This window comes from Orycteropus afer, unplaced genomic scaffold, assembly GCF_000298275.1.
Source record: "Orycteropus afer afer isolate SDZICR_OR568_19922 unplaced genomic scaffold, OryAfe1.0 scaffold00094, whole genome shotgun sequence".
In the NCBI taxonomy this organism is placed as follows: domain Eukaryota; kingdom Metazoa; phylum Chordata; class Mammalia; order Tubulidentata; family Orycteropodidae; genus Orycteropus; species Orycteropus afer.
The window spans coordinates 6775618-6787306 of record NW_006921681.1 but is presented as its reverse complement, the minus strand read 5'-3'; the positions used below and the strand labels follow the sequence as shown (position 1 = coordinate 6787306).

Here is an 11689-nt window from a genome sequence, read left to right as displayed (position 1 = left end):
CAGCTCTACTATACACCTGGGAATTCTGATCATTCACATAAACTTATACGATCATTGTCTGCCAACCCTATATATGTTCTTGGATACACTCCCCATTTCATAGACATACCTAATCATTTAGCCTGTCCACGCATCTATCCATCCATATACCAATGTTTGCCTTCACTGAAAACACAGTACTGTATGTGCAAAAGGGTTCATCTTTGTTGTCTGTATTTCCCATGTCCTCTGTCTTCTTCTTCCTCAATGCCACTGTATTGATCACTCACATTTCATGTATTGCCCTTCCCTTCACCCAAATCAGTATCTGTCTACCTGTCTAGCAGTGGGAGCATAGTGCATAAGGGATGTGACTGTTAACCAGAAGGCTAGCAGTTCAAACCCACAGCCAAACCACTCCTTGGAAGAAAGATTGGGCAATTTACTTCATAGAGATACCACCTTGGAAACCCAAGGAGGGGTCGCTATGAGTCGAATCAACTTGACAGCTGTGAGTTTGGTTTGGTTTTGGTTATCTAGCAGTGTTCTCTCCCCTCCCCCCAACCCCTGGTAACCAATAAAGAAAGTTTCATTCCATATATATAAACCTTTCCTTGACTTTTCACAACAACTGACTAGTACAGTATCTGTCCTTCTGTGATGATTTCGCTCAGCATAATGTCCTCCAAGTTCATTCACATTATGTGGTGTTTCGCAGATTCTACGTTATTCTTTAGGGTTGCATAGTATTCCACTGTGTGTGTGTAAGTATTCCATAGTTTGGTTATCCGTTCTTCTGTTTATGGGCACCTAGGCTGTTTCCATCCTTTTGCTATTGTAAATAGTGCTGCGATGAACACACGTGTGCATGTATCTGTTCTTGTCCATGGTATTTTTACTTGCATCATATGCGTGTGAAAGCTGGACAATACATAAGGAAGACCGAAGAAGAGTTTATGCATTTGAATTATGGTGTTGGTGAAGAAGATTAACTATACCATGGGTTGCCAGAAGAATGAACAAACTGGTCTTGGAAGAAGTATAGCCAGAATGGTCCTTAGAAGCAAGGATGGTGTGGTAGTTAAATCTGTGTGTCAACTTGGCTGGGCCTGACTGAGTGGCTGGGCAGCTGGTGGTAGTTGTTCCCCATGATGAGACTGGCAATTATCTCCATGGTGGGATCTACCACAAGCAGCTGATCTACCACATCCTTTGGGATGTGGCCTGCTTCCTGTATATAAAGAGAAGCCTTGGGATAGTCTCTAGTTTATGGTACACTTGGACCCTGTATGGAGCTGTGTCATTTTTCAGCAGCCTGCCATGCTCTGCTGACCTTGGGACTTACAATGGACTTAAATTAATCGCCTGGTGTGTGGTTTGGTAACATTAGGACTGTGCCTTTTTACTTGTCAACCTTGGGCTTGTTAGCCTCAGCGGCCAGCAGCTGTCTGAGTGAAGAAACACCTCTAGCTTCAGTGGGCTGGGAGCAGGAGGCAGAGCTGGACACCAGGGTTGAGGGACTTTCACATAGCCCCTAGAACATGGCACTTTGAATAAACTCCTGTTTGTTCAAGCCATCCCATTTGTGGTATATTCCTGTCAGAGTGGCACTAGGTAACCAGAACAGATGGCAAGACTTCATCTCATGTGCTATGGACATATTTTTAGGAGGGACCAGTTCCTGGAGAAGGACAACATGCCTGGTAAAGGAGAGTAAGTAAAAAAGAAGACCCTCAACAGGATGGATTGACCACAGTGGCTGCAACAATTGGCTCAAACATTAACAAAGATTGTGAGGATGGTGCAGTGTTTCATTCACTTGTATGTAAGGTCATCATGACAGAATGACCTGACGGCCCCTGACAACGATGTGCATATAGAATAACTCTTAGAATAAATTTTATGCTCAAATTACAAAAACAAAAACAAACAAAAAAACCATATGACCCAGCAATTCCACACTAAGTATATACTCCTATCACTACAAATAGGTATTTGAACAAAAAATTATACATGAATGTTCATTGCAGCACTATTCACAATAGCCAAAGGATGGAAACAACCCAAATGCCCATCAACAGATAAAAAAAACGTGGTACATATATGCAATGGAATATTAATTCAGCCATGCAAAGGAGTGAAAAGTCCTGATACATAATACAGTACGAATAAACTTTGAAAACATTGTGCTGAGTGAAAGAAGCCAGACATAAAAAGGTTACACAGTGTATTATTCCAATTATATGAAATACCCAGAATAGGTAAATCCAGAGAGACAGAAAGAGATTAGTGATTGCCAGGGCCGGTGGGGGCAGTTGTGTTACACTAATCTCTTGTGATGTGGCAGCCACAGCAGACTTACCAGGAGAAGAGGGAAACACTAAACAATGACTCTTCCAAGTCTCTGCAGTGAAAACATAAGAGTGTCTGAGGGACTTTTCACACCACTGACCTCTGGCTGAGCTCCTGAAGCCCACATACCCAGCCCTGCTGCTAGTCAAGGCAGACAGCCTACCTTTCTAAGTGAGTGTTTCCATTTTTCTTTCCCTCACTACAGGTTACCACTGCTTCCATTTCTAAATACGTACTCTATTATATGGTTAAAAACAAGGGAAACAGTACATATTTTAACTACTCCCAAATACAACTGCAATCTCCTAGCCCTGTTTTTATTTCTGATGCATAAAATGCTTTAGACATGTTTTGTTTTTTCTCATTAAAGGTGCTTTGTCAAGACCACATTCCTTGTTTACCTCAAAAGGTACCTACATATGTAAATTATATCACAATATACTTATTAATTAAAAAAAAAAAAGTACCTACAATTCCTCTATTTTAATGTTTCTCGTTTAGGTGAGATATGGGTAAAGAACCTTCTAGAATGTCTACTGATGGTTAACCTGAGATGTAAGCACTATCTGGATAAAAAGTGTGAACAAAGATAGGCAGAAGTAAGCATGGTTCTTGATTGTAAGTGAAGAGCAGAGAGGCTGAGAACATGAGCTCAGGATCAGACAGCGTGAGCATGGACCCTGCCTCTATGTCATACAAACTTTGTGGCCTTGGGCCAGCTATTTAATCTCTCTGTGCCTCACAAGATTTTGGGAGGATTAAATGAGTGAAAATAATCAAAAGTGGTTAGAATCTGGTATACAGTTAATGTGCACCAGCCGTCATTGTATTAAAGATGGTACAGGAGAGAAGAATGTGGAGGAAGGGGAGACCCTTCACGAGATTACTGGAAAACCACAGTGCGAGGGTGGGGAGGGGAACCTTGGATACACTGGTAGCTATGAAAATAAGGAACACGAAACCAGGTCAAGACTCACAAAACTCAGTATCATACGAGATTTTAGACCTGAAAAACCACACAAATAATGACAGCATTAAAGCAGGGATCTTGGGTAAAGGTTTGGATTCACTGATAAAGTTGGGCTCTCCTGTTAATGTAATGTATGTGTTCAGTAGGTCCTTAGCAAGATCAAGTAAGAAATGAACTGGGGACAGATCTGGGAACCAAATCTATCCTATACTTCCAAAGGCAAACAACCAAAGCATCTCCATGTACACCAAATAAGTTCCCCTGCCGTTGTGGTCATTACTTTCATTTATATTCTAAAAACTTCTCCAACCACAATTGAAGGTATCACCTTCCTTCACTTCAAGTATGGAAGGGAAAGATGGCATGTTATTACACAGAATCTACCAGTAAATCTGCAGACATGTGAACTCAGATGTCCCAGTTCAGCAGCCAGAATCCCAGACTCCTCCCAGGCTGGCCTCTTTGTCCCCTGGACACTGACCTGGTCATCAGCAATGGCTTTAGCAAACCGAGCACAGTCCAGCTGTAAGTATATATCTGTTAGTTGGTCCAATAGCTTCTTTGGTTCAAAGCCATATTTCTCAGGGTTTTCAACTTTCAGGTCACGGCACTTGGGACCACAGAGTTGCTGAAGATTGAAGTTCAGCATTGCAGCCAATCGGGGTCCAAGTTCCTAGAAAATCATAGGATAATGAGACAATTCATGCTATTGAGTTAAGTGAGAAGGACCCAAAACTCTCACTTTAGTGAAGGAAGAGGAATTCACTGGATGGATCTTCAAAGAGTCCTTACATATGCTGTGTATCTTAAATTGGAGAAGAACATTCTATTCAAAATTTTCTTTTCTGCTCATTTCTAATCTGACAACTTTAATGCAAGATTGCAGACTGATAGAATATTTATAAATAGCAATAGCATCGTTAGGGAACCTTTTCCTTTAATTCATCTTTTAATTACAAAAACAAGTATCATTCCACAAAACAGGTAGAAGAGAAAATATTATTCCTGATTCCACCATCATAATATAAGTCACAAAAGTGTTTGTGTGTGCTCTCTTAGCCATGATTCAATGCATTATTTTTCATAAATTTCAAAAATCCCTAACAGTTCAGACAGTGTATATCATTTTTCTTTATGTATCAGATACAATGAGGGTAGAAATGCAAATAAAGCAGAAAACTTATTATCTTGAATCGTTTTAAATCTCACCAGTGAGACAAAGCAAACTTAAATGAAACAACTATAAAGGAATTATAGAACAATATGCAATAATCCCACAGAAATACACAATAGGTTCTGCAGTTGGGTATCTACTTCCTTAAGCAAACCTGAAATAGGAAAATCTGGCTTAGATGTATGTAATTGTTGAGAAGTTGTGAAATAAAGAAGTAATGAGAGTAGGATAAAGTTGGTCATTAGAGGGTTTTTGAAGTGGGAGTGTGTTATATAGCCAATAAAGTAGGCAAAAAGGGTGCAGCAAAGGGAAGGAGGAAAGGAGCAGAAAAATCAAAGCAGGCACAGGTTCAAGATCAAGGGCAGCCCATTACTAGGTATATACCCTAAAGAAGTGAGAGCCATAACAAGAACAGATATATGCACGCCGATGTTCATCGCAGCACTATTTACAATAGCCAAAACTTGGAAACAACCTAGATGTCCAACAACTGAGGAATGGATAACCAAACTTTGGTACATTCACACAATGGAATACTATGCAACGCTAAAGAATAATGTAGAATCGGCAAAACACCGCATAACGTGGATGAACTTGGAGGACATTATGCTGAGCGAAATAAGTCAGTCACAAAAGGACAAATATTGTATTAGTCCGTTATTGTGAAAGTTAAGGAAAGGTTTATATATTGGAGGACATTTTCTTTGTTGGTTACCAGGGGTGGGAGGGAAGGGGAGGGAATGCTGTTAGATAGATAGAGATAAATATTGATTTGGGTGAAGAGAAGGGCAATGTACCAAATGTGAATGACCAATATGGCAGCATTGAGGATGAGAAAGACAGAGAGAGTTACATGGGCAGTACAGAGAACAAATATGAACCCCTTTGCATATACAATACTGAGTTGTCAATGAAAGCAAACATGGGTATAGGGACAGATAGATGGGTGAACAAGCTAAACAATTATGTATGTCTAAATGGAGAGTGTATCCAAGATCATATACAGGGTTGGCAGACAATGGGCCTCTCGAAGAGTATGAAGGGATGGACACTGGGAGGAGGTAATTATGGGGAGGAAGTGGGAGGGGAGCTGCTGCATTGTAAATTTTGGTCAATGACATGAGACAAAGTATATGTGAACTGCTGTATGAAAAGTGAATTTACTCTGTAAATCTTCACCCAAATCCTAAAAAAAAAAAAAAAAAAAGATCAAGGGCAGAAGGTCAGAGGCAGTGAGTGTTGATGGCTTTTAGTTGTTGTTGTTGGGTGCCAACACCCCACAGGGCACTCTCAGCTGTCATTTTTATGGAAGTGGCCAGCCAGCTCTTTCTTCCATGGAGCTGCTGGATGGGACTGAACTGCCAACCTTTTGGTTCCTACCCGCTGTGCTGCCAGGGCCCCTTGTTGGTGGCTCACCAAAACAAAAACACCCAACTCACTGCCACTGAGTCGATTCTAACTCACAGCGACCCCTTTGGGTTTCTGAGGCAGTAAATCTCTATGGAAGTAGATTGCCCAGTCTTCCTTCCGTGGAATGGCTGGTGGGTTTGAACTGTCAGCCTTCTGGTTAGCAGTCAAATGCCTTAGGCACTACGCCACCAGAGTTCAGGGCTCAAAGAAACTTAATTTTAATTGACATGAAAATACTGGGCTTAGCTTTCAATAATTTGCTTTGAAAAATGAATAATTTATAACTAAAAATAAACTACTGATGATTTAATCTCAAACAATTCATTATAGTTTCCTATCTTCTAACAATCAAATGCCACTGGCACTGGAGTCACTGAACTTAAAATAAAACACTACCTGTGGGACAAATCTGGCTCAGTATCTGGTTTTGTAAATAAGGTTTATTGGAACACAGCTGCATTAATTCATTTTTCTATCCTCTACGGTTGTTTTTGTGCTACAACAGTAGACCTAAATAGTCACTGAGAACACATGGCCCACAAAGCCTAAACTATTTATTATCTGGTCTCTACAGAAAAAATTTAAAGCAATGTCATTCTGCAAACTGTTAGGGAAGCAAGTGCCTGAACTGTCTTGTTTAAATTAGCCGTGGTGTTCTTATACTTTCTATAGTGAGCTCTGTTTTGTTTCATGTCTCACTGTCTTGTGCTAAAATCTGTTTATGAAGAGTCACGAGATGGAGAAGGGAAAGAGAGTGGGAGGCTCATCTCTTGAGCTGTACACAGGCCAGAGTGTGGCAATAACGCTTCTCCTGGTGACAATAAAAAGAACTGCATGACAAGAGGTAAGAGTAAACACAGAAAACCAGAGGAATTACTATATAGTAAATGATACTCCGCTGTAAACTCTCTTCCATCCAGCCAAAGGACTCCTGGAGCCCTGGCTCCTTTCTTCTTTTCCTCACTGCCCATGGTCTGGCCTCGCCTCAAAGCAGAGATGGCCATTTCTGTTGCTCAGTCTCGAGTTCAGAAACAGGACCCGGGTCTTCTTAATCACGTTGAGGGCAAACCTCCTGACCACCTTTGATCTGCCATAAACCCCAGTCATGGCTCTCATGGACCTTTGCTTTCCTGAGTGTAACAAGCTACGTCTAAGAGAATCAGAGAAGACCTTACACATTAAATAGAAATAATTACACACTATGCAGAAATGCTTATATATAGATAAGATATAACTTATAATCAATATTTCTACTTAATGTACTCCAATTTCCAATTGATGCTACCGTATACTCTTTCTATAAATAAAATACATAAATCAATAATGAAAAAAAATACATCACAGCTTCAACATGAATAATCCAATGTACTGTTTAAGCAGCAAGTAAATTAAGTCATCTTGGAATGACTTTGCAGATTGGGTAGTGGGATTAGATGCAATCACTTCAGTCTAGAAACAAGAGTATCATATGTGTTAATTAGCATAACTGAGTACAAAATTTTACTTATCAATGACTGTGAATCTGAAATTGCCAGGATTTCAACAACTATATTAAATCATAAGTGATAGACTTTAAAGGTGGAATCCAACAGACAAAACAAACACCTCAAAGTTTCTACTCACTGGTCTGAGGAATGGCTTCTGGACCTGCTTGGTGAGGATATGGAACATGTCCACGGTTTCTGTTGCCAAGGCAAGATAAGAGCGTGAAACACGTTCGTCCTGAGCGAGCTGAGACTGACGGGCCTGCTGCTGATCCTAGGAAACATGGGAAAAATGCCCAACAAATCTTAGCACTACTCACCACCTTGCCGAAACACCAAGTGCAAAGGAAAAACACAGTCAGCTCATAACTGGACCAGTGCGTGATGAAGCCTACACACCCAGGGAATGACACCACAACCCACACCGGTGAGTTTTCCAGCTAACGGAAGCTTGCTCCTTTCTAGATCAGAACTCTACATTTAATTATGTCAGGTATGAACTTTCCTAAAAGGTATCATACATGTGATTGCTAGACTGGTACATGACAAAGAGTTGTGACACTAAAAAACTTGGCCTGAAGGGCCCTGAATAGTGCAGCTCTGGCACGTTAGTTAATTTCCATGAGCCCTGGTTTCCTCAATGATAAAAGACATCACCATAATGTCCATGCAGGATGAAAGAAGTGGTTCTCTCTTCGCACCTGATAAACATTGGTACTCAATTAACATTTGTTCACTTCCCTCAATAATAACTTTTACTCAGTCACCATTATTTTAAAAATATGTGATACACTGTACTGAAGCATACAGGTTTTGTCCCTACACCAAGGGCCTCCAGACGACGGAGCTTTTTGAATTCTGCCTTTCCATACTGTTAGGCTGTCACCTCTTACAACTGTCAGTACACTCGCCTCTGGCACTGTTATCCTCCTTCCATGCTGCCATGGGCTGGGGAACAAGATAATAAGGTGTATTTGATTCAGAGGTAAAATAAAGTAGAACCCTGAAGGCACTGAGATGGATAAAATATGGAACATCAGTAAAGACTTATATTCTTATATCAACTGGAGGCTTTTTTTGCATTTTATTGGGGGTGGGGGTGGGGAAGGAAACAGCTGGAATAGCTGAAGTTGCCAACTGGGGTGCCCTCGGGGTAAGTGCAGTGCTTCCATTTGCACTTGGTGGATATTCTGCAATGATACTGGGTGGCCTGAGCCTTGATGCTCCTTGGTCAAAAATGAACCTACTAATAAGACTGAACTGGGAAAGGCATAAAAACAGCAAGGCATGAACCATCTAACTGTCTGAATGTCTCACTCCATATATTATCTAGCACCTTTGACATGCCAGGCCTTCCTGTAGGCGCTGGTGATGGAGTCCAGAACATGGCTTCCTCTCCTCGTGGAGAGGACTCCAGCAGGGAGACAAGCAACACACAAACAGATGTGTAGTAAGTGTAATGGTAATGAATAAAATAAAGCAGAGGAAGAAAGGGTGATGTTGAGGTTAGGGGATACTATTCTGGAAACGGTAGTCAGGGAAGGCCATTTTGAGGAGGTATAATGGATTGAACTGTGTTCCACAAAAAGACATGTTGATATTCTAACTCCTAGTACCTATGAATGTGCTTTGTTTGGAAACAGGGTCTTTGAGGATGTTTCAGTTAACAAGAGGGTGGATCCTAATCCAGTATAAGTGGTATTCTCATAAAAGCAGAGAAGAGATAGACACAGACAGAAGGAAGAAGGAAGGGATTTGAGTGATCCCAAGGAACACCAAGGATTGCCAGCTGTCACCACAAAGTAGGAAAACAGCATTCAGAGTCTGCAGAAGGAATCAACACGGCTGATACCCAGATTGCTGACTCCTAGCCTCCAGAATTATTTAACAATAAATCTCTCTTCTTATAAACCACTCAATTTGTGGCACTTTGTTATGGCAGCCCTGGGACATTAATATAGGTGATATTTAAGTGACTAACTGAAGGAAACGAGTCAGCAAAAAACTAGGGGAAGAGAGTTCCAGGTACAGGGGATACAAGTGCAAAGGCACTTAGGTCTGTGGAAGATCAAGGAGGTCTGAGTGATTAGGGCAGAGTTAGTGAATTAGGGAGAGATAAAGATAGGGCTAGTGTTGGAGGGCAGATACCAAAGTGCCCTGTGGGCCACAGTCTGGACCTGAGCTCCCTCTCTGAGAAGGGAAGTCATGGAGTGTTCTGAGTGGACTGGTGATGATGAGTGGAGGGACATTCTAACAGCATTTCTCTGAGGAGGAAAGGATGGACACTGGGAGAACACACAGGGGCTGCTGCAATAATCCAGGTGAGAGAGAAGGGCAGCCAGGAGCTGGTAAGAAGTGGTTAGATAATGGACACATTTTAAGATAGATCCTGCGGTATAGTAGTTACTTAGTGTGGCTTTTTCAAGCCATAAGTCTTTGTAAACTCTGGTGGAATTTGCTGGAGCAACTGAGGAGCTCCTGATTGTAAAAGTTATCCACCTGGGGTATTTCTGTTGCGCGCAACACAAAGCAATGTTCTGGGAGGTTCCCACTCTCTCTCAGGTGCTTAGAGTTCTGATGCTATGATTGGCTAGTTTGGCCACTCTGCCAGGCTCAAAAGGAGCCCTCCTAGAGGCAGAAGAGGTCTCTCTGTCTGCTGGTTGAGGAAGACGTGCTGCTGAGACACGTGCTGCTGAGAAAGAGACGCAAGAGACACGCATTGCTGAATGAGACACTGAGGGACAAGCACTGTTGGGAGAGAGACTGTGAGAGACTGTTGGCAGAGAGACTGTGGGCTGGGAGAGAGACTGGGCGTTTTCCCTGAACTTGAATTGCAGCCTGGTGCTTCCCTAATAAACCCTGTAATCTGTGAGTTCTGTGTGGCCACTGTAGTGAATTATTGAACCCAGAAGAGAGGTGGTGAGTGCTGCAGGAGGAACGGTTGGTGTCAGGGTTGGTGTAAGGGCTGATGGGAGGTGGCATGTCTGGCCTCACAGGGATAGGCCTTGGGCTGCTGATGGTGATCCTGTCTTCCTCTTGTGGTGTTAGAGGAGGTTGGGAGATGTGGCCTCCTTGTCTTTTTTGCAGATCCTAAAGGCATTTGGTGGGGGAGGGGGGAGAGAGAAGGAGAGAGATGGACATAGATAGGTAGATAGATAGATAAGGATGATTCCAAAGTGGTGGGTCTGAGCAATTGGTAGGATGGAATTTCTAGTTACTGAGATAGGGCAAACTTGGAGAGAGGGTTTGAGGACATTGAAAGTTCAGTTTTTGACAAACTGAGTTTGAGATACCCATTACACTGGGTAAGAAGTGACTCAACAGCTGTTTATATGAGCCAGAAGTCTAAACTAGGGGGATGAATATGGGAATCTTGAGACTGTTGTTATATGCCGTCAAGTCCTCTCTGACGCATGGCGACCTTATGTATAACAGAATGAAACACTGCCCTTCCTGCACCAGCCTCACAATCCCTACTATACCTGAGCCTATCGCTGTAGCCACCATGTCAATCCATCTTGTTGACCTTCCCCTTTTTGTTGACCCTCAGTTTACCAAGCATGACATCCTTCTCCAGAGAACAGTCCCTTCTGACAACATGACCAAAGTAAGTAAAATGAAGTATGGCTATTCTCACTTCCAAGGAGCATTCCAGCTATACTTCATCTAGCATTCTTCACCAACATCACAACTCAAATGCATCAACTCTTCCTCGGTCTTCCTTATTCATTGTCCAGCTCTCATATGCATATGAGGTGACTGAAAATACCATGGCTTGGGTTAGGTGCATTTTAGTCTTCGAGGAGATATCTTTGCTCTTCAGCACTTGAAAGATGTCTTTTGCAGCAGATTTGCCCAATGCTGCACAATGTCTGATATCTTGACTGCTGCTTCTATTGGCGTTGGTTGCAGAACCAAGTAATATGAAGTCTTTGACAACTTCAATCTTTTTTCCATTTGTCATGATGCTGCTTACTTGTCCAGTTGTGAGGATTTTTGTTTTCTTTACATTGAGGTGTAATCTATACTGCAGACTGTAGTCTTTAATCTTTATCAGTAAGTGCTCCAAGTCATCCTCACTTTCAACAAGCAAGATTGTGTATCTGAGTATCTCAGGTTGTTAATGAGCTTTTCTCCAATCCTGATGCTGCATTCTTCTTCATATAGTCCAGCTTCTTGGATTATTTGCTCAGCATGCAGATTGAGTAAGTATGGTGAAAGGATACAATCTTTTTTTTTTTTTTTTTTTAATTAGGATTTGGGTGAAGATTTACAGAGTAAATTCACTTTTCATACAGCAGTTCACATATACTTTGTCTC

The 11689-nt window shown here is 41.8% G+C and overlaps 1 protein-coding gene across 1 annotated transcript in view; it reads right to left on the bottom strand.

Annotated features, from left to right (window-relative positions):
• Positions 1–11689, bottom strand: part of UBE4B (ubiquitination factor E4B) — a 133807-nt gene that overhangs the window by 7558 nt on the left and 114560 nt on the right. The window contains exons 25-26 of the mRNA XM_007942610.2: positions 7509–7643; positions 3783–3974 (exon numbers count right to left, since the gene is read on the bottom strand). Of these exons, the coding sequence (XP_007940801.2) occupies positions 3783–3974; positions 7509–7643 (327 nt within the window). The remainder of the gene's footprint in view (positions 1–3782; positions 3975–7508; positions 7644–11689) is intronic.